Source organism: Callorhinus ursinus, unplaced genomic scaffold (assembly GCF_003265705.2).
Source record: "Callorhinus ursinus isolate GAN/ISIS: 27379988/994484 unplaced genomic scaffold, GSC_fseal_2.0 scaffold222, whole genome shotgun sequence".
In the NCBI taxonomy this organism is placed as follows: Eukaryota; Metazoa; Chordata; class Mammalia; order Carnivora; family Otariidae; genus Callorhinus; species Callorhinus ursinus.
In genome coordinates, this window is record NW_027397281.1 from 33,998 (window position 1) to 57,209 (window position 23,212).

The window sequence follows — 23,212 nt, forward strand, 5'->3', positions numbered from 1 at the left end:
CACAGATTTACATGTAAAACCTAAAACTGTAAGACTTTTGCAAGAAAACAAACAAAATATTTGTGACCTAGCCAAAGATTTCTTGAATACCACCCATAAAGCATGATCTTTTAAAGAAAAAAAAAGTTGGATGTTCCAAACTCAAAACTTCTGGTCTGCAAAAGAACTGTTAAAAGAATGGGAAAAAATGAGCAACAGACTGGGAGAAAATATTTGCAAAGCACATATCTAATAATGGACTTTTATCTATGATACATAAAGGATTCTCAAAGCTTAATAATTAAGAAGATACATAAAAAATTCTCAAAGCTTAACAATTTTTAAAAAATGAACAAAATATTTGAGTAGACCTATTTCAATAAACATGATATATGGATGGCAAAAAAGTACCTGAAAAGTTTCTCAATATAATTAGTAATTACAGAAATGCGATTTAAAACCACAAAGAGATACCACTAAACACCTATTAGAATGACTGAAATTAAAAACAAATGACTAATACCAAGTACCAGCAACAATATAAAGCAATTGGAACTTTCATATATTGTTGGTAAGAATAAAAGTGGTATGACCATTTTGGAACCTATTTTTACATTTATTATAAAGTTAAACATATATTTACCATACAACTCATCAATCCAAGTAAAATGAAAACATGCTTGCATAGAAACCTGTGTGAGAATATTCAGCTGCCTTAGTTATAATCACCCCAGACTGGGAACAACCGACTTGTCCTTCAACTGGTGAAATGGATTAAAAAAAACAGGGGTACATCCATACAGTATAGGAATACTACTCAGCAATAAAAAGGAGTGAGCTCTAATCCATGCAGCAACAGGAAGGAATCTCAAAGGCATTATGCTAAGTGAAATAAGCCATACTCAGAGGCAGTGATCCCATTATGACATTCTGGAAAAGCAGCTGTATAGAGATAGAAAAGCGATCAGTGTTGGGCTGGTTGGTGAAGGTGGTTGTGGGGGTGGGTAGGGTTGATTCCAGAGTGGCATGAGGACATGTTGGGGGGTAATGGAACTTGTCTGTGTCTTTATTGCGGTAATTTCATGATTTTTTGCATTTGTCAGACCTAATACAGCTGGGTACTGGAAAGGGTGAGGTTTACGGTAGGTAAGTTGTGTCTAGCCAACATGAAGAAGCCATCGCCGGTAACAGCAGCTTAGCACAACAGTGCGAAACTCAGGGAACCTGAAGTCAGGAGAATGTGATTTGAAAAGAAATAATTAAAAAGAGAGAGAGAGACTTACAGACCTGTGGAAGAGTAGCAAGAAGTCAAGCATACGTGCTGTGGGAGCTTCAGAAAGAGGAGAAAGAACAGGATGGACAACGATTTGAATAAATATTGGCCAAATATTAACCACATTTGTCCCAAAACGATAACGTCACAGAACCAAGAAAGTCAGGAACCTCCACTACACTAAACGCATCAGGGTAAAACTACTGAAAACAAAAGGTGTACGAAGAAAAGCAGTCGGGAAGAGGGGAGCATAAACGCCTGTCGCACTGTCCCCGACCCCAGTGTGAGTGACAGCTGACTTGTCCTGAGGAACGGTGGAGACTGGAAGACAGTATCTGCTAGTGTGCTGGATAAACTTAATCTAGAATTCTCCATCAAGGAGAAATCTTTCAAAACTGAAGATGAGGAAATGAAACATTTGGAGATAAACCCAAGCCAAGGGAATCACAAGCCGACCTGCACTGTAGGAATTGCTCCCGGAAGTTCCTCAGGCTGCGGGAAAGTCAGAATCCCTGGGAACAGGGGAAGAACAGTCCTCTGGTTGAAAAGGCTGTCCACTCTCTGGCCCTTCTCTCTTGCTCAGATTTAATGTCCTAAGATGTTCTGTTGTACTCACTGCCCAGCCCTGTGGTTTTTGTCTTTGTTTCCAAATTCTCCTAAGCCCATTAATCGATTCTGAAATCAGTCCTATCAGGTCATGACTAGTAGTTTACCTCTTCAGAGGTAGAGTGGAATGGGAAATAGCAGAGCCCATTGGTATGAGGCTCACTTGTATTTTAGGCCTGTGTGCTCATGTACTGGTTTACAGGGTAAAATGTGTTGTTTGAGCCCTGGGTTGCAGGCCTTCCCATTTCTTGAACTTCCCGGTTTGTGTATGTTGTTGCTACCCGAGCACTTCCTTTTTGCCTATCTTTGCATGGCTACCTGCTTTTCAACTTGTAAATGTGAGCTCAAGTATTGCCTGCTCAGAAGGGTGTTTCCCACCTTTCTAGAAAAGCAGGGTATGCAATCAGTGTCAACATGACCTTCAGAAAGTCCCTAGAGCAAAGGAGGATCAAAAGTTGCTCTTGAACTTACCCCAGATTTGTATGTGGCAGTCAGGCCTTTCTCAAACCTTGTCAGTAACGGGAAAAAATGTAGGAAAGCCAATAAACTCTAATGCTAGTCTTTTCTAGATGGAAAAAAGTTATTAGATTTCTCTAAATCTGTTTCCCTGGAGTTAAAATGTACATACGTATGCAGGTTTCTTGGGTGTGTTTTTTTTTTCTTTCTTTTATTTAATACCTTGCCTTTCATTCCTTGTATGTTTCTTCCTGCTGGGAATTATTAGCTTGTATATTTTTTTCTGCTCCTATGTTAGATCAGCTTTCCATTAATTATGGACTTTCTCCACTTTTCAGTGGTCAAATGTGATTATCCAGTAGTTGAACATGGAAGACTGGTATCAGGAATCAGAGACAAATATTCCTACCAAGCAGTGGTTCTATTTGAATGCCTCCCAGGCTTCTATCTTAATGGCAGCAACCCAGTGTTCTGTGGTGGGAGAAGTACCTGGGAGCCTGTGATGCCAAAATGTGTCAGAGGTACAAATGTCTTTTTCCATCTTTTTGTGTTAGCTTTTATTTCTTCTTCCATATCATTCAATATCAGTGATACTGAATCATTGAAAAGAGGAAATTTTACTACTTAACTCTGTCTTATATTTATTTCCATGATGGAGGCATGAGATAATATCTGTGTTGTGATTTTGTATGTTTTCATAGGGTCTTAACAGGGCATGTATCTCACACAGGTATATAAATTTCTCTTGTGTAGTATTTGTAAGAATGCATAGCGACCACTTTTAGAATAGATTGAAGCATGAGAATTTTTACATGAATAAGTCAAGAATGAAAGGCATAATTCATATAAATGAAAGCAGTAATTCCCAAGTAGTTGATCCTACATTATTTGGTTTTTCAGGATCGGTTTCTCCCAATGTAAAACCTCCAATTTTGAGTCATTCAGATTAGTACTTTCCTGCTTATATTTAACAAAAATCCTTTACAGTTGTTTTATACTCATTCATCATTTTTAGTAATGAAAGAATGAAGGACATGTTTATAGCCATTTTAGTTGTTATGTATAGTTATTCTAAAAATTTTTGGCATAGTCTGCAGATATAAACACGTATGTAAATTGGGCAAGTTACACAAAGTGTAAAAGGGATGCATTTAGCACTTAGCACAGTGCCTGGCATATAGGAAAGCTCCTAAAGGTAGCTCATATGACTTATTGCATCACTCAGATTAATATTAGTAAACAGGAAGGTCTGTGGCTTCTATTTTTTAACATGTCATTGACTTTGCTGTTTATTCCTTTTAAAGGTGATCTGTTGGCTCCTTTAGGGTATCTTCCTGGTCTAGGACTGTGTCTCAGTTGCTGGACTGTAACCAGTTTAGTGTTTTTTGTTTTTGTTTTTATGTAGCACAATTTAAACTGGGAAATTTCTGCTATCTCCAGTAAAAGACCTGAATGTCTTCCCTCACCCCCACCCCTTCCCGCTTCATATAATTATTCTTTTTCTTTTTATCGGGCATTTATTTTTATTTGGCAATTGTACCTAAATTTCATAGCAACCAAAAGACAGGAAAAATCCTTATTCATTGAAATGAAATGGAGGATTTCTTGCAGGGACTGTGTCAGCTACTCTACTTAAGACTTGAAAGCTGATTTTGCTATAATGGAAGGAAATATCTTCCTGATTTCAGTGCTGCTATCTCTGGTCTCTCTTTGCCTCAGAAAGGAAGAGACAACAGGAGTAGTGGGAGGAGCATTAGCCTGGGCTGACCTCATCAGGGTCCTAGTTGGGCTCTGCTTACTCAAGTAACCTTATTTCTGTGGACTTCACTGTTTCACGAAGGTGTTGAACTCAAACAGATCATGAATACTGGCTTTTAATTTGTTTGTATATTTCTTATGGCCATATTATTTTAAAGGATTTGGGGAAATTATGCATATTAACATGGTAATGAGAATACTTCTTTTTATAATTCCTGTAAACCCAGTATCTGATAGCCTCCTTGTGTACTTTAGTTGAGTGCTGTGAGGTTTGGAAGGAAAGAAATGGTTTTTTGGTGGATTGATATATTAAGATTGCATATGAAATTTATATTCCTTGACCCATCCATGTTTACTCACATGGTCCTGGTGGCTATATGCACTGTGGTGTACTATGTTTGTTGATATGTTCTTTTGAAGGAGTTGAACCATGAACATTTCATAAAGGATTTATAAAACACTGATAGAGTTTAGGTTTTTTTTTAAGATTTTATTTATGAGAGAGAGAGAGAGAAATCACAAGCGGGGCAAGGGCAGAGAGAAAGGGAGAAGCAGGCTCCCCGCTGAGCAAGGAGCCTGATGTGGGCAAGATCCCAGGACCCTGAGATCATGTCCTTAGCCAAAGGCAGACACTTAACTGACTGAGCCACCCAGGCGGCCTTAGAGTTTAGTTTTTGAAAGAATTGTGAGAAGAAGCTTATGAAGAGGAGAAACTACAGGGGTCTTTTTTAAAAAATAAAAATCAAAACTCTCCATGGGATTGTCAATCATTTTTTATCATCGGTTAGAGAAAGACTATATCAAAAGGATCAGCAACATATAATGGTGTTAAGGCAGATCTAAATGTGCAAATATGTTTTAAAGGGCCCAAGAAATAGTAGGCAGAAAGGAAAAAGATATAACTTTTTATGTAGTATGATACTACTTGGATGGTATTTTTTCTTAAGATATGTGTGTTTACTCTGAACACGTTATTTTTATGATTTACTATCAGTTAACTTCTAGGATTTCCATATAAAATACAAAGTTGTAGTGAACGTTCTTATATATACATGCTTATATGCTTGTACAAATACATATTAGGTTAAATTCCCAGAAGTAGAATTGCAAAGTTTCGAAAGCATGTGTATTTTTCATTTTAAGAAATAATGAATCTTTTTAAAAAATAAAAAATCAACATTAAATCCATAATTTTATATTGATAAGGCTGGTGAATTGAATCAAATTTATTTTTTCTAGGTTTCAAGCCTACTCATCCAACCAAACCTCCAGTTTCAAAGTATCCAGGCACAGTAATTCTTTCTCTTGCTTATATTGTTAACAACTTTATAAGGTGATGAGTACAAAGTTATGTCTTATTCTAATTTGCATTTCTTTAATTATCAATGAAGCTGAACTTTTTTTTTGGTCTACATTGATTTATCCATACCCTTTGCTCATTTTTTAAAATTAGATTTCTAAAATATTTTTCTTGTTGATTTGTGAGAGCTCATTATAAGTTAAAGCCCTTTTAATATGAAGTGAACATTTTTTCAGGGGTGTTTTGGCCTTATTTTCACTAGTCTGTTTTCTTTTAAGATTTTTATTGTATGCTATTAATTATAGATTGCTCTTTTTAAGATTTTATCTATTTATTTGAGGGGGGGAGAGAGTGCACAAGGAGGGGGTGGGGCAGAGGGAGAGGGAGAAGCAGGGAGCTTAGCAGGGAGCCTGACTCCATCCCAGGACCCCGGGATCATGACCTCAGCCAAAGGCAGACACTTAACTGACTGAGCCATCCAGGTGCCCCTAGATTGCTTTTTATAACTTTTTGTTGCATGAGAGGTATATGAATATATTTTTGTAAATTTTCAAACATTGTGAAAGTCAATGAGTAAAAAATTATCCTTTTTCTCTAGTCTACTACCTGAATTAATCACTGTTAATAGTTTAGGGTATTTCTTTATTTCTGTACATCAGCATCCTTAGATGTGTAGTTATAAATATAGTTGGGTATTTTTTCTTTTATCTTAAACAAAATTGACATCATATTGTATATATTTTTTTGAAACTTGGACTTTTTCCATTTAATGTTTTATATTGGGATTCTATTTAGATTTACTGCCATTCTTTTCAATGAAGACTTTGAAATGTGTACTGTATTTATTTATTTCACTATTCTGTTAGTGGTCTTTTACATGTGTAGAAATTTTACATCAATATGTAGATGGATTAATAGATTTAACCACCTTTTCCCTAATGGCTATGTGTGTTGTGTCTTTCTTATAAAAGCTTTAGATCTTCCTCATGCTACAACTTTATAAACATTTTAATCCTGAGTTCTGATTGCAGTCTTTGTATTTAAATCATCAGTGCATCTGAAAATCATTATGGTGTATGGAGTGAGATCGAGTTTCTCTCCCCTTAACCCACACCTACCTGGTGGCAAAGTGCAACATTTGTTGAATAAGTTGTTCTTTCTCCAACTGTTTTCAAGTGCCAGTTGTTTTGTCATTAAATTAATAGTTGTTCCAGTCATCTTTGTTTCCTTGAACTCTAACCATTCTCATGACAGTACTGAATCATTTTTTTCCACTCTAATACTATGATCTGTTTTAATATCTGGCAGAATATTTCCTTTTCAGAAACGTTCAGACTGTTCTGTTAATTTTTCTAGATAAACTATTATATTTTATTACTATTTTAACCATTTTAAGTGTACACTTCAGTGGCATTATTGTATCCACATTGTTTGTAACCATCACTACTATCAACTTTTTCATAGTCTCAAATTGAAACATTGTACTCATTAAACAATAACTCTCAATTCCCCCCTTCCACCCAGCCCTGGTAAACATTCTGTTTTCTGTCTTTATGCATTTGACTAGTCTAGGTACTTCATAGAAATGGAATTATTTCTGCCTCATTTCACTTAGCATAATGTTTTCAAGGTTCATCCACCTTGTAGCATGTATCAGAACTTTATTCCTTTTTATGGCTGAATAATATTACATTGCTTTTTATATTTTGTTTATTCATTCATCTATTGATAGACATTTGGGTTGTTTCCACATTTTGGCTACTCTGAGTAATATTTCTCTGAATATTGGCTTTCAAGTGTTTGGATCCTGTTCTCAGTGGTAAACTTGAAAATTGAAAATTTTCAATGTTGAGTCCCTGGTTAACAGTTTTGGGGTGCTGTATACCTAGGAGTAGAATTGCTGGTTATATAATAATTCTGTGTTTACATTTTTGAGGAACAACCATACTGTCTTCCACAGTGGATGTACATTTTACATTCCCACCAGCAATGCACAAGAGTTCCAATTTCCTCACCTCTGCCAATGCATATTATTTTCTGCTTTTTGATAATAACCATCATAATGTATGTTAGGTAACATATGAGGTAGAATCTCATTGTGGTTTTTATTTGCATTTCCCTAACAATTAGTAATGTGTTGCGGAACTTTTCCTGTGCTTATTGACCACCTGTATATCTTTTTTGGAGAAATGTCTTTTCAAGTCCTTTGTCCATTTTTGATGGGTTGTGGTTCTTTTGTTTTTGTTTTGAGTTTTAGGAGTTCATTTTATATTTTGGATATTAATCCCTTATTATATGAGTTTCAGATACTTTCTCCCATTCTGTTGGTTGCTTTTTCACTCTATTGTTAGTGTTCTTTGATGTACAAAAGTCTTGAGGTTTGATGTAGTCTAAGTTATGTTTTTTCTTTTGTTGCCTATGCTTTTGGTGTCACATTCAATAAATCATTGCCAGATCCAACATCATGAAACATGTAGTCTTATTTTCTTCTAAGGGTTTTATAGTTTTAGATCTTTAGGGTCTTTGATCCATTTTGAATTAATTTTTGTATTTGGTGAATGGCAAGGGTTAAAATTCATCCTTTTGTATATGTGGTTATCCAGTTTTCAAAACCATTTGTGAAAAAGATTGCTCTTTCCCTATTGAATGTTGTCAGCACCCTTGTGGAGAATTACTTAACTATATACCCAAAGGTTTATTTTGTGGCTTCTATTCCATTGGTCTGTAGGTCTGTCTTTATGCCAGCACCATTCTGTTTTGGTTATTGTAGCTTTATAGTACGTTTTGAAATCAGGAAGTATGAGTCCTTTGAACTTTGCTTTCTCTTTTCAAGATTGCCTAGTCCCTTGAGATTCTGTATGAATTTTCAGATGGATTTTTCTTTTTCTGCAAAGAGCATCATTAGGATTTTGATAGGGGTTGCACTTCATCTGTAGATTGCTTTGTATCATATTTACATCTTAACATTAGTAGGTCCTCCAATCCACAAATACAGGGATTGCTTTCCCTTTATTTCTGTCTTTATAAATTTCTTTCTGCAATATTTTATAGTTTTCAGTGTACAAATCTTTTACCTCCTTTGTCATGTTTATTCCAAAGTCTTTTACTCTTTTTGATTCAACTATAAATGGAATTGTTTTCTTAATTTCCTTTTTAGGTTGCTTAATGTTAGTGCGTAGAAATGCAATTGATTTTCACATGTCGATTTTGTATCCTGCAACTTTACTGAATTCATTTATTAGTTCTACCAGGCCTGTGCTGTGTGTGTGTGCATGTGTGTGTAATCTTTAGTTTCCTATGTAAAGATCATGTCACCTATGAACAGAGATCATTTTATTTCTTCCCAATTTAAATGCTTTTTATTTCTTTTTTAACTAATTGTTCTGATATGAACTTGCAATATTATGTTGAATAGAAATGGCAAACACAGGCACCCTGTCCTGTTCCTGATCTTAAGGGAAAAACTTTAGTCTTTCGCCATTAAATATGATGCTGGCCATGCGTTTTTCTTAAGTGGCTTTTGTTACGTTGAAGAGTCTTTCTGTTCCAGATCAACTTCTAAATTGTTTTGAAGTCCTCCTCTATTTCTGATTTTAGTCATTTTACTAATTTCCTTAGTAACAAACCCTAAATTCTACAATGTGTAGAATCATGTTGAATTCAGGCTAATTTTGAGGATATAGTAGTGATAAATTTGCTTCCTATACCACAGAATATTGTCACAGGAAATATGGACAGGAAGAAGATTGTTCATGACATCAAATATAAATTTATAATCTATGATACCACTTTTATGGACAAACATTAAGGAAAATGAAGTTATAAGTAGGTTTATACAAAGGCAAAAAATAAAACCAGTGAATTTATGGATCTTTAAGCTTTAGTCTGTCTTTCTTTTTTAACTTATTTCCATTTTTTTCCCTAGGCTATCCCGAGCCCAAAGACCCACTAATACTTGAAGACTTTGAGGAATTAGGTATTATTTTGGCTACTAATTACTCTGCATTATGAGGCCTTGGAGTTCTACATGGACATATCTATCGTGTTCCAATCATTTGTAGTTAACGAAGGAACAAAGTTCCACAAAATTTGACATTTACTAGTTTACATTTTAGTAGTCCAGATAACATGATAAACGTTAAGTGGTACTGTGTATGGAGATTTGTAGGTAATTTCCTTTAATCTAGGGAATTCTGATAGTCCTGGCTTTACTAAATAACCTGGTGTGGTACCAACAGCACAAAATAATGAAAAGTCAGGTTCCGGTGAAGAGTTTCACAAGATGGATCCTAAACCTGGACTCTGATTAGAAGGGTTCTATGATCAGAATGAGCTGCACACACTAGCGCTCACGCTAAAACTAGACCGAGGAGCAACTTCTTTGCAGTAGCGTATAGATGATCTGATCAGAGTTAAATGCAACTACCCTCTGGGACCCTTGTGTGCTCAGTCTTCAAACTGTTTTCATTTTTTCTCAGATGCAGGAATCATTGCTGTGATTGTCCTTACTATTCGTAAGTAGCCTGAACGTTGATGCAACTTAATCAAAATATGACTGCAAAGAAGTACATTATTTTTTTTTTAAGATTTTATTTATTTATTTATTTGTCAGAGAGAGAGTGCGTGCACACAAACAGGGGAAGGGGCAGGCAGGGCAGGCAGAGGATGAAGCAGGCTCCCCACTGAGCAGGGAGCCCAATGCAGGACTCGATCCCAGGACCCCGGGATCATGACCTGAGCCAAAGGCAGATGCTTAACTGACTGAGCCACCTGGGTGCCCCTCGAAGTGCATTACTTTTTAAATGACTTTTCAGTTTCTATAGTTTCAATAGCTTGAAATGAAGTCCACCAGTCTAGAATAACCTGACCTTGTATATGATACACTACATTTTTCTGGTGAATGTATATTCTTTTATACTGTACATGTCCACTTATTAAAAAACCCTAAATACTACAATGCATTTTCAGGATGATTGGTCATGAGTTTGCATTCCAAAGATGCTTTGGGTAATTTTCTAAACTAAGCAAGGATTCTTCTCTGGCTTCCTGTGGACTATTCAAGTGACTCCAGGGAATGGGCTTTAGATAGTAAAAGAGTCCAGATGAATAGATATGTGCTTAAATAAAATAACATTTTCTAACTACTGAATGCAACCAACACTTACTTATTTCTACTGCTAAATTTTGAATCTTGACACGCAGCTCTCAGAGTTTTATGTCCTTTGTTTCCTGGTCTCTTGCAGTTGTTGGCCTTGTGGTACTTTGCACCTGCCTGTATAGATGTTTTCAAAGGGAGAAGAAAGGGTAAATAAAAGCATGTTCCTTCTAACTAACTCATGGTCCTTCTCAGTCTTAACGTCATTTTGTGCAGCTTTTCTGTTTGTCCCGCATACCGTCTTTTTTTCGAAACTGCGCTTGCATGGGGGCGCCATCCTGGCTGCATGTGTTTGCTGCAACGACCTCAGGCTGCTCTTACTGCCCCTGCAGTCAGAGGACTCTGTGCAGAGTGGCCGTGGCTATTAGGACTGCAAGAAACGTTTCTGTGGGATTTGAGAGTTAGGTTCTGTAGCAGATCACGGACCATTATGGGGCCTTCCCCACCCAGCTTTACCCTGTGTCCTACATTGCACTGATGGCTAAAATGAAATTTAGAACGGCTCACTGTGGAGGCTTGGACAGTTGTATTCCTTGGAATTTGTATGATCAAAGTTTCCATTTGTCTGTGTAACTTAGGTAATTGTAAGAAGCTACATAGGTTCTCATTCACATTCCCAATTTGATTTGTTTTTATGTAGAGTTGTTACTTATACTTGTTGAACTGGGGAAGGAAAAACAGCACTATTTGATTTCCCTCTTATGTTCTCTTAATTTACTAGGTTGCAGTAAAACTGATAGGATTAAACTAAACATTACTGAGGGTTAAGATTTACAAGGCACCTCATTATTTTTGTTTTTTTATCTTTGTTTTTTCTATAAAACTGAAAAAAGAGGAGGCTTATAATAGAAAAAAATTTTACAAGTATCTATAGAAAATAGGGTTTTTAAACATCAAACAAATTTTAATGAAATGTCTTTCAATTTAGTAAAAGACTTAGAACAAATCCTAGAGCATAGACCAAGATTAGGTGCTTTGAAACTTCTGATTTTTTAGTGATTTTTAGTCATTTTCTTTCCCCGTAGCTTTGGAAATAGCTTTAACATCAAACCTAATAATTTTAGGGACGCCTGGGTGGCTCAGTTGGTAAAGCATCTGCCTTCGGCTCAAGTCATGATCCCAGGGTCCTGGGATCGAGTCCCGCATCGGGCTCTCTGCTTGGCAGGGAGCCTGCTTTTCCTTCTCCCTCTGCCTGCCACTCACCCTGCTTGTGTTCTCTCACTCTCTCTGACAAATTAAATAAATAAAATTAAAAAAAACTAATAATTTTAGGACTCTTGGTATTCATGGTTTTATGATATATTTTCCTTTATATTAATCCTCTGGTTTAGGCTATGTAAAAAAAGTACATTCGTTACACATAAAGAACTCAAACTTTTTCTGTTATTGGTTATCTTTTTTAAAACACAATGCCTTTGTTTGAATATTCAATCTTATATTTGTAGAACACATGATATGCATTTTGGATTTCTCAATCAGTAGTACATTTTTTAAGTCACATATACACAATAGCGTGGGTAGGGAATATTGTCAGTGGAATAATTTTACAAGTCCAAAAGTTTTGTGTAGAAATAAATTCTCAAGAAAGGAAAACAAAATAGCTTTCTGCTCCTTACTTTCCTTTTTTGTTTAAATTCTCTGCATGAAAATACTTACTGGGTCCTTAACAAGTATTACTCAAACTCTAGCTACCAGTTAGTGGGTCTTGTAATCTGAGCCTCTCGTTTAACATGGCAACATAAGAGGATCCTGAACTCACCTCCTCTCATACACACGGAATCTACAGCTGCATCCAGAACAGTTCCCTCTGAAAGAAATCTGAAAACTAACTTGATGGCCTCCTACACATTGGGTGGATAAAAAACCCACATCCAGGGGCGCCTGGCTGGCTCAGTTGGTGGAGCATCTGACTCTTGATCTTGGGGTGTGAATTGAAGCCCCACGTGGGGCATGGAGCCTACTTTAAAAACAAAACAAAACAAAACAAAAATGCACATCAAAATGGGTAGAAGAGACTGATATAGTATCTTACCATAAAATCCTCCCCAAATGTGGTAACCCACAGTCAGGCGGGAACTCACAACTCTGAGCTTCTTCCTGGAAAGGAAAATGTTTGAACCCCACATCTGGCACCCCACCTTTTAAGACGTGCACCTGAGAGATGGGTCCACAAAACATCTAGCTTGAAAGCCAATGGGGCTTATGTCTACAAGGCTATAGCGAACCGAGAAACAGTTCTTAAAGTGTCCGTGTGGATTTACTTTGGCTAACCCCCAGGTACAGTGGAGAGGCAGCTGACTGAAATGCCTGGTCCTTCTGTGAAAGAGACCTATTTGCTTGTGTTAAAAGCTTTGGGCTGAAGGGCAGATATCTAATGTCACACACACCTAGGACCCAGCTGAAATACTCTTCAAAGCTCATGGAGGCTGGAGGGCCCCATCTTCCTGCCATCCCTCTGCCTGGCTCTCAGCTGCTGGTATCTTTCAGAAGGGAGCTTGTGCACACATCCGGGGCTCTGGTGTTTATAGCTGTCACCCAGGAACACCCCTTGATCGCCTGGCACTGGGACCGTAACAGAGAAGGAGCTGTTAACTGGCCACGCCCCAGGACACAGCACAGAGGCAGCAGTCTGAAATGCGGCCCCAGTCTTTCTGGAAAGGAGGCCTATTAGCATACCTGTGTCCATGAGGCCTGAGGGACAGGCTTCTATCGAAACACACGGCTGGCTCTGGTCCTCTCCAGAGACCTTGGAGAGCCCACACTATCTTCCGCCATCCCTCTGCCAGACTCCACATTGCTAGGAGCTCGTGCACCTGACTGGTGGCCCGCGGGCCTTATATCGGCAGGTCACACAGGGCTGTAACAAATGGAGAAACTGTTGTCAACCACTGCCCAGTCCAGGACGTAGCACAGAGGTGGCCGACTGAAGTCATCCCAGTCTTTCTGCGACAGGCCTTTTAGCTTATCTGCAGAGCTGTGGCCTAAGGAACTGGCTTCTAATGAAACACTCGTGGGGGAGCCCAAGACAGATCCTCTCCAGAGACTGAGAGACTGACAGGGACCATCTTCGAACTCCTACCCTGCCCCAGGTTGTCCGTGTCTCTGGGAAAGGACCTTGTGTGCACGGCTGACACCCCAGCTTTTGTGGCTACTAGCCACAGGACACATCCCTTGATAACCGGCCCTGGAGGTCAGCGGGACGGTAGCAAAGGAACAGTTCTTAACTGACTGTCACCACAGGGCCCAGTGCAGAGGGAGCACACAGAAACATCCATTGCCCAGCGTTCCCCCGAAAGAGGTATATTTGCATATACTGGCACCCGAGGGGCTGGCTTCCAACCAGCCTGTGTGCTGACTGGGATCTTCCTCTCTGGGACACTGAGAAGTCTTGACACACCCTCAACTCCTGAGAGCCACTGACAACAAAGTAGGCTGCTAGGACAATCCCAAAGGTTTGAGAGACAACCAAGAGCTAGGGCAGGGTTGAACAGTTAAGTTATATCCCCCACACCAGGGTGCTGCTTTAGGACTGGGAGAGCTGTTTTATCGAACGCCTAGAAACCAACAAGGTCAAGGAAAATGAAGAAACAAAGGAATATGTTCCAAATGAAAGAACAAGATAAAGCCTCGAAAAAAGGTCATAGTGAAATGGAATTAGTGATTCACCTGTTCATCAATAGATGAATGGATAATGAAACAGTGGTACATATGCAATGGGATATTATTCAGCCATTAAAAAAAGAGGAAATCTTGCTATTTGTGAAAACATGGATGGATGTTGAGGGCATTTTGCTGAGTGCAATAAGACGGAGAATACAAATAGCATATGATCTCACTTATATGTGGTCTTTAAAAAAAAAAAAATATAACAACAACTAGATACAGGGAACAGATTAGTGGTTGCCGAGGCAGGTGGCAGGGGTGGGTGAGGGAGGTCAAAAAGGTACAAACTTCCACTTACAAATAAGTCACAGAATGTAATGCACAGCATGGTAATATGGTTAATAATACTGTATTGCATATTTGAAAGTTGCTAAGAGTAGATCTTAAAAGTTTTCATAACAAGAAAAAAAAATTTAACTATGGTGATGGATGTTAACTAGATTTATTCATGGCAATAATTTTGCAAATTTACAAATCTCACATGATTATGTTGTATACCTAAAACTAATATGTTATATGTAAATTATACCTCAATTTTTCTTTAAAAAAATGGGCAAACAATATGAATACACATTCTTCCAAAGAAAACAAAGAAATTGCCAACAGGTGTATGAAAAGATGCTCAACATCACTAAACATCTGGGAAATGCAAATCAAAACCATCAGGAGATATCATCTCACAACTGTTAGAATGGCTATTGTCAAAAAGATATGACAGTAGTTGGCGAGGATCATGAGAAAGGGGAACCCTTGGGCACTATTGGTGGGAATGTAAATTAGTGTACCATATGGAAAATAGTATGGAGTTTCCTGAAAAAATTAAAAATAGAGTTAACTTACTCATCAATTCCATTTATGGGTATTGATCTTGAGAGGATATCACTGTTTTGAAAATATATCTGCACACCAGTGTTCTTTGCAACATTATTTACAATAAGATATGAAAACAACCTAAATGTCCATCAATGTGTAAATGGATAAAGAAAATATGGTGTATATGTATATACTACATATATGTATATTATGGAATATTGTACATATAAATATGTAATGGAATATTATATATAATTCTATAACCCATTATATAGATTCCATCATCTGATGATATATTATTCAGTCATAAAAAAAGAAATCCTGCCATTTGTGACAGTATGGATGGACCTTCAAGCATTATGCCAAGTGAAATAAATCAGAGAAAGACTAATACTTTATGATATCACTTACATGTGGAACCTTAAGAAAATGAACTCATAGATACAGAGAAAAGTTTAGTGGATGCTGGAGATGGGGTGGGGTGGGGGAGGATGAGGGAAATGGGTGTTAGTTGAATTGAGTGAAGGTGGTCAATAGGTACAGACTTCCAGTTTGTAGGATGTACTGCATCGCTGAGGATTTAATTTACAGAATGGTGACTATAGTTAATAATACTGTATGATATATTTGAAAGATGCTAAGGGAATGGATCTTTAAAGTGTCACACACACAATATATTTGTGACTGTGTGGTGATGGATGTTAACTAAACTAATTGTGATCATTTTGCAATATATACGTTTCTCAAATTATGTGTCCATCTAAAGCTAAAACAATGGTCTATGTCAATTATCTTTCAGTTTTTTTAAAGGCCATAACGTTACCACTTACCATCCAAATTTTCTTTGTAAACAGAAAATTGCAATAATAAAATTTTTAAATATTTTCAGAAAATATATCTTCAACCAGTGCAATGTACTTAATTCTATATATAGTAGCATAATTTGGAGGGAAAAGAGTTTTAAAAAAATAGTGTGAGGGGAAATTCATAAATGCCTATGAGCTAATTTATGAAGTATATAGAAATCTTTTAGGATATATATTACCCTTTTCCTGACAGGAACATACTCAGTTAGAAATTCACTATTATAGAATGGCTCTATCAATTTTAGATTCTCTAGATTATTTGACGTCAAGACATTGAACTATCTTATCTAACTCTTTAGGTTCTATGTTGTTTCAAAGCTGAAGTCTCTAATGCGGGTTGGTGGTATACCTTTCTCCTTTAGAATCTAGAGCAATGCTTCTAAAATGTTCGTGTGCACACTGATCACCTGGGGTCTTGTTAAAAATGCAGATTCTGAGTCATTAAGTCTGGTGCAGTGCCTGATATTTTCAATCTATCATGAGCGCCCAGCGATGTTGCTGCTCTCCTGGGCTACACTCTGAGTAACGAGACGAGGTGACTTTATGGATATGCTCACATTCTTGAAATTTGAAGAAACACCATAAAGCTTGGGAAATTTTTTCTCCTGTTTAAGATAAGTGGACTTTTGAAAGATTTCCTATGAGTTTGTTTTGAAAGAGTGTGGGCTAATATTTACCTTTACTTGCTGTGTTTAAAAAAGTAAAGATTTCTGTTAGATTCTTTGCACTGCTTAATGTCCCTCACCTTCCTCCCTGAAACGGAGTGTTGTTGCCTCAGAAACTTCCTTATGAGACTGTAAAGTGTATGCAGTAACTGCTGTGTTCCTAGGGGGTAACTCTGGAAGCAGGGCACTAGGCACAGACCGTCCTAAATTGCTGCCAAAACTTGTTACAAAATGGATTTTGGTTTAAACTTGTATTTGCAATGACTTGGGAACACAGTTACCCTTCCGTGACCTCCACCCCAAAGTACAAACATCGTGTAAGTCGTCATTTTTCAGGCCATCAAACATCTCTGAACGATTTGATGAACGTCGCCCCACGCTGAAGGGTCCTGCGAGGGTTGTCTGTTCCTCAGTCTCAGCTAGGAATAGAATGGGATCCCGGGCGCGTGAAATGGGCCCCACCCACACACCCCTTCCTCTTTCCTTCGGGTTTCCTTTCTTACCTCATTTGCGGCCATACTTTCTCATCCGGGGATCATCAGCTCTTGCCTGGCGCTTTGCTACTGCTTGAGTCCTGTCTGTCTTGGCAAGACTGTGCGGCTCCAGAAAACAGATGCCTTTGCTTGACATCAGTATGTTCACATACGGGTGGTGATTTTCATTTAATAAATGTATGATTCTCTCTACTCTGGTGACATCATCCCTGGAGAAGTGAGAATTTGCTGAAGTCCATTAGAATTATTTACATACTTTATGTGTTTTATTACCAGTGACTCAGTTCTCCTGGTTTTTTTCTGTTAAGAATATTTATTATTTGGTAGAATTTAAACCTATTTTTATAATAATGACTGAGCCAGTAACTTTGTAATTTTTAAGCCGTCAGTGCTTAAATGAAGGTTATAGAGGTTGGGGATTCACTCGGAGTGGCCAGATCAGGCAGCGGGGAGTGTAGTGACATGGGGCAAACAACCGAAGGATCAAATCAACTTGAACGTTTTTCTACTTGGCTCTCCAATTCTTGAGCTTTCAACAAACTCTTCAAAATATTTTAAAGAACCAATAAATAAGAAAGGATTTCTTGAGATGTCAGGTAGTAAGTTCTACAGAACTCTTCCCTCAGTGGGAAAGCAGATGTGCCTCAGGAAGAGACTGTACTCAGTGCATCTGAAAATGTCTGCCTTGTCATAAAATTGACTTCTCAGACAATATCGCATGGACTTAATATATGCTGTGGGTATTCCCTCTAAATTTAAGGTGTAAGAGACAAGGACCCTTTGTCCTCACAGAGAGTTTACATTATTCACATCAGGCCGAATGGTTTCAGGGGTAAACATTGCACAGAAATTTAAACTCAGTTCAACTGCAGGGAAGAAAAATGTCCTTTTTCAGAAGTCAAAATACATTTTACTTAATTTTGTAAATGCAATTAACTTCAACTCATGTAAACTTAACTCTGTAAAGGCATTTATTTGTTTTCCATTACCAGAATATTTCTAGCATATGAAAGAAACCAGCAAAGTTTAGATTTTGCAACCCTGAATTGCATTGCCTTAGACCCTTTGAGCCTCACTGCTCTCTGTCCTAATGAAATGAATTGGAAGTGTTCCTCCCTTTGTGCCAGACTGTGTGTCTACACAGCCGGGAAGAGAGGAGATATGTATCCTCCTACTTATAATGTGAGGTGCTACCCACATAACAGTCAAGAGTTTGGGAGCAGACTCTACAGAGGCCGATTAGGAAGGGCCATTTCTTGGTAAAAGCAGAGTGGTGTCTTGGGTCACAGGAGCAAAGGGGAAGACGGAACATACCAACCGAAGTGGCAGTAGGGGCCTCCCCAGTCTTGTGAATCTTCCTGGTCTCTTAGAATTCCTTTGAGGCTAAAGCCAACCAGGAAGGTAGATTTCAGGCTGTCGTGAGCTTCAAGGTGTCTATAAATATTGGAAGGTCATATAATGGTTGGTGAAGGTAATATAAAACATCTGTAACTAGTAATCCAGGGTTAGATTTTCACCATCTTTAAATTGCTTCGTTGTTCTATCACATAAGTGTTTCTTAAAATTTAGGTGAATCCTTTTTATCTTTGTCCTTTCTTAGATTCTATTTAAAATTCTATTAGAAGGAAAGGATTCCACCACCAGACAAACAAAAGAAGCGTTGACTCCAAAAAGTAGAAAAAGATGGCAGTCTCAGAGAATTCACTGATAGTCCTAACTCACAATATAAAATGGTTCCCATTAGTCCTCAGGAGATTGCTCCATCACGAGTGTATTTTTGTGATGGTGGTGGTTCACGTGATGGCCTCCCCCAGAGAAAGAAGTACTAGGGTATCCAAAACTGACATGGTTAGCTGTTAGGTTGGGTAGGCATCCCTGAAGGGGTCACTGGGGCACGCGGACTGGTGAACCACTGACTCATCCACGGTTAGTTTTCATCTGTCCGTTCTAGTCATTTTACTAAGGCAGGGGTTAGACCTGTGTTTTCCAATTCAATAGTCGATAGTCCCATGTGGTTACTGAGGACTTCGCAGTGGCTAGTCCTCTGTAAGTTGTCCTGTAAGTGTAAAATACACACCAGATTTTTAAGACTTAGTACAAAAAATGTAAAATAACACATACATTGGGTTAAAGTAAAATACATTTAAATTAACTTTGCTAGCTTCTTTTAACTTTTTTTAAATGTGGTTTCTAGAAAATGTAAAGTAACCCATGTGACTCATAATATATTTCTTTGGAAAGCATTGGGCTAGAATAACAGGTTTTAGAAAGATGTCTATTGTTACCATAAAATTGTGATGTTACCCTTAGTTATTTAGGAGACTCTCTTAGTGAAACAAACACATGATTTCTTTGACCGTGAGGGCTAAATGGGCATTATTGAGCTTGAGGGCCGGTAGAATTGTTACCTTTTCAAAAGTTTCATCTCAGAGCCAGATTTAAAATTTCAGTATTAGGAAAACAAGTGTTTCTCTCCAGTCTTTGCCATTAGCCCTCATTTTAATTTAAATGAAGAAATCTTTACTGAGTACTTTGTATCATACTGCTCTATTCCTTGTTTTGAAGAGAATCAAAAACACAACACAAGGATAGGACAGTTTCTACACAGAGTAGCTGAACATGTGAAAGAGTCATTTACTTTCTAGATCAGGAACTTTTGCTACTATAAATATATGTTTTTAATTGTATATTTTCTAAATGGGCCTCTGGATTTAATTTCTATACTTAACTGATGTTTTCTGGATAAATTGCCCTTTAGGGAAACAGAGGTTGGAGGTGAATATACCACTTACCAGAATAAATCAATCACTGAGGCAGAGCAGATGCACCAAATGGTTTCCACAAACCAGTGCCTCAGTTTATCTTTTGATCCAATGAAAATCTTAAGGTCTATCAGAGTTATTCTCTAGTTCTTGTACTTTCATGAATGCAACCACTAAGCCATAAGGCTGACATTTTAATGTGGCTTGAATGTAGTCACCATCCTTTGATGCTGCTTTGAACCGTGGATGAATTTGGGTATGAACCTCTGGCCTGTTTTCCCTTGAATAACACTTGCACTTATAGGACAACTCGACACAGTATCCCTGGCAGTGTTTAGGTGGGGAAATAATTTTTAAAATAAATCTCTGTATCTAGAGAACTATAGTTCAAAGTGAATTATTTGTTCTATCAAGTAATAGACTCTTTGAGCCTATAGAAAAGAAAGCAAAGAAAGAAAGTGGGATTTTGAAATCCTACTTGTTCAAAGATTATTGCCAAGTCTTAAGACTCATTCTTCCGGCAACTCTAAGATGTATTTTATATATTGTTTATTGTTAAATGCCTTTACAAATATGTGTATGCTACTTTAGCCCTCAAACATTAAAAACAGGAACCCTGCATATTGGGATTTGCTAACAAGTTTGACTTCCTTAGCTAGGAATATTATTGGAAAATGCTCTAAATGGGATAGAATTCTATATTTTTATTCAATTAGTCAACATATAGTACATCATTAGTTTTTGATGTAGTGTTCAATGATTCATTAGTTGTATCTAACACCCAGTGCTCATCACCACACGTGTCCCCCTTAATACCCGTCACCCGGTTACCCCATCCCCCCACCCTCCTCCCTCCTGTAACCCTCAATTTGTTTCCCGGAGTCCAGAGTCTCTCATGGTTTGTCTCCCTCTCTGATTTCTTCCCATTCAGTTTTCCGTCCCCTCCCGTGGTCCTCCGCTCTATATGTTTGTTTGTTTTTTTAACTGTTTGTAGTTTCTTGGTGATTTAAGGAAGCTATAAAGTGTACGGTATTTGTGCTTCACTTTTTAAACATCGATAAGTAGTCTGCATAAGGGATTCAGAATCCGTTGCAAACTCCTGAACGACATCAGGGAGCCCTCGCTCTCCTAGCAAGAATGCCCGCCGGTGCTAGAGTGAACACTGTGGCCCTGCAGGTTTCCCTAAGAGGATTCTGCTCTTTAGGAAAATCAGATTGCACTCTGAATTCTGGCAATGGGTCCTCTTCTCCCGCTACTTGAATAAAGAGAGGTCTTACTTTAGGCAACGTCATGTAAACAGGGTGAGTTTTGCAGGAACATATCCATCAGATAAGCTCAGGTTGTATCAGAATCTGAGTGTTAGGTGCATCTCACCTTATGTGCTAACAGCAGAGTAAAAATTAAGCCACATATTTCAGAGAAGGAAACGGTGCCTGCCGTTGCTCATGCAAAGGGACGGAAAAAACCAACAGCTGAGGTAGCACCGGATGCTCAGTTGGGACAGACTGTGGCCTCTGCGTCCTCACCCCAGGCGGGGTCTCCTTCGGAGAAGCCCAGGGGGGACGGCCACTCGAACTCACGGGACACTTTTAAAGTTTCCTTTTGCATTTTTATGTTTAGTAGCACAAATTAGGCCAAAGAAACGTTGCCCCGAGAAGGAGATGGTTGGGAATCAAGCGTGGACCATGTTTGTGACGCACTGTAAGCGTTCCTTCCCTCTGGGATCCGGGGGGAGTTGGGAAAGATCAGCTTCAGCAGAAAGAAACAGGAATTTGGAATTCAGTACGGAGGTGAAGCTGTACCAGCCCAATTGTCGTGTACTTTTCAGGGATGTAGCAGTTGCTTTGAAGCAAGGGATCGTTGTACTGTTTATTTTTAACAAGCCGAATTGAATATTTTCCACCCAAAGATTGTTATGCTTTTGAAAATAAATGGACTTGTATAGTAGTTTTTGCTTCAAATATCGTTTTTTCATTTTAATAGATTTATATGGGAAATTGATATATTGTAAATATAAATTATGCTCTTTGTCAAACTTGTCAATTACCTAACATAAGAGGAAAACAGTTTTCTCTAGGAAAGTTTCTGTAATGACATAAAAAAGCATATGTATATTTAAGTTTGTTAAAACTGTAAGAATGTATTTGCAGTGAAAGAAGTCCCATGTATCCGGAGTCTTTATTGTTCATTTTTTGAAAACCAGAACTTCAAATGTTGTAAAAAATAAAATGTAGATTGGAGAATTTTCACTTGTGATGATGCGTTATTTCCAGCATGCTTTATCTCAGAGGACGTATGCTTGTCCCTCGGGCCCAGCTTCTCTAAGCATTCCACTCCTGCCCCTCACAGCCCAGGGCTTTAGATGTGTCAGGGCTCCTCTCCCAGCCCAGCCTGTGCCTCTCCTGCCCAGAGCTGTTCAGCCACAGCACATGACCTACAGCATCAAGTCCAAGTTGCTTCGCATGCTCCTTGAAGGCTTCCTACAGGTAAGTCCCAACTTTTCTTCCTGAGACTTCTCTTGCTCCATGTACTTCTTCAAATAAGCTGCTGTCTGCCAAGCAGACCATCTGCCCCAAGTGCTCTGCTGAGCTTCTGGTTCACAGCTGCCCGTAGCCCTTCCGGTCCTGCCGGGTCCTGGGCATCTTTCAAGGCTCAGCTCCTACACCCCATCCGATGCAGCTTTTTCCTGATTCCCCCAGCTCTCAGAGCCTTTGTGATTACCTAGCCTTGAGTGAACCACCTCATACCACCTCTGTATTCCTATGTCTGGTAGGAGACATACCTTCCCAGTCACTAGAATGCATGTCTATGGTGAAGTACTTCAAAGCCCAAGTCCCAACAATGAAAGTGTAAAAGCTGATTGGCGTAACTAATAGGGTTTGCTTTTGTTGATGCCAAAAAAAATTTCTTGGTCTTTTTGCAGATTTGAATTAGATTGTTAAATGTCTGAGATCAGGCCTCCGTGTTCTGAACCATGTTGCACATGGAATCACTTGGAGAGCTTTACTGATGCCTGGGTCCCAACCCCTCTGGGTTTTCTTAGGTAATTGATCTGGGATGTGGCCTGGACATAGGGATTTTTTTTTTTAAGCTTCCCAAGTGATTCTAGTATGTAGCTTAGCTAAGGTTGAGAACTTCTGCATTTGTGATTTATAAAGTGATTTATAAATCTATAATGGCAAAGTAAAGGCTTACATTTACAAAAGAAAATTAGGGTGTTATTAATTCAGCCTAATAAATCAGAAAATATCCCAAGACTTAAATTAAGGTCTTGTTACCTGGCTAGTCAAACAAAGCTCTGGTTTAAAAAAAAAAAAAACAGAAACAATCTTTACAATATCAACACTTGATGTAAATTAGGTTGTTTATAAGGAAAACAAATTTTATTCGGCTTTAAACTATAGCATATTTTTTAACTTGGC

The 23,212-nt window shown here is 38.2% G+C and overlaps 1 protein-coding gene across 20 annotated transcripts in view; it reads left to right on the forward strand.

Moving 5' to 3' along the window:
• Positions 1-23,212, forward strand: part of CD46 (CD46 molecule) — a 63,581-nt gene that overhangs the window by 33,980 nt on the left and 6,389 nt on the right. For 6 of the 20 annotated variants that reach the window (XM_025865853.2, XM_025865854.2, XM_025865852.2 and 3 more), the window contains 5 exons: positions 2,653-2,835; positions 5,312-5,359; positions 9,298-9,348; positions 9,851-9,886; positions 22,140-22,276. In XM_025865853.2, coding sequence (XP_025721638.1) covers positions 2,653-2,835; positions 5,312-5,359; positions 9,298-9,348; positions 9,851-9,886; positions 22,140-22,276 — 455 coding nt within the window. Of the gene's footprint in view, positions 1-2,652; positions 2,836-5,311; positions 5,406-9,297; positions 9,349-9,850; positions 10,706-12,215; positions 22,040-22,139; positions 22,277-23,212 lie in introns of those variants that run through there. The other 14 variants (XR_003206662.2, XR_003206660.2, XR_003206659.2 and 11 more) reach the window with 14 other exon arrangements.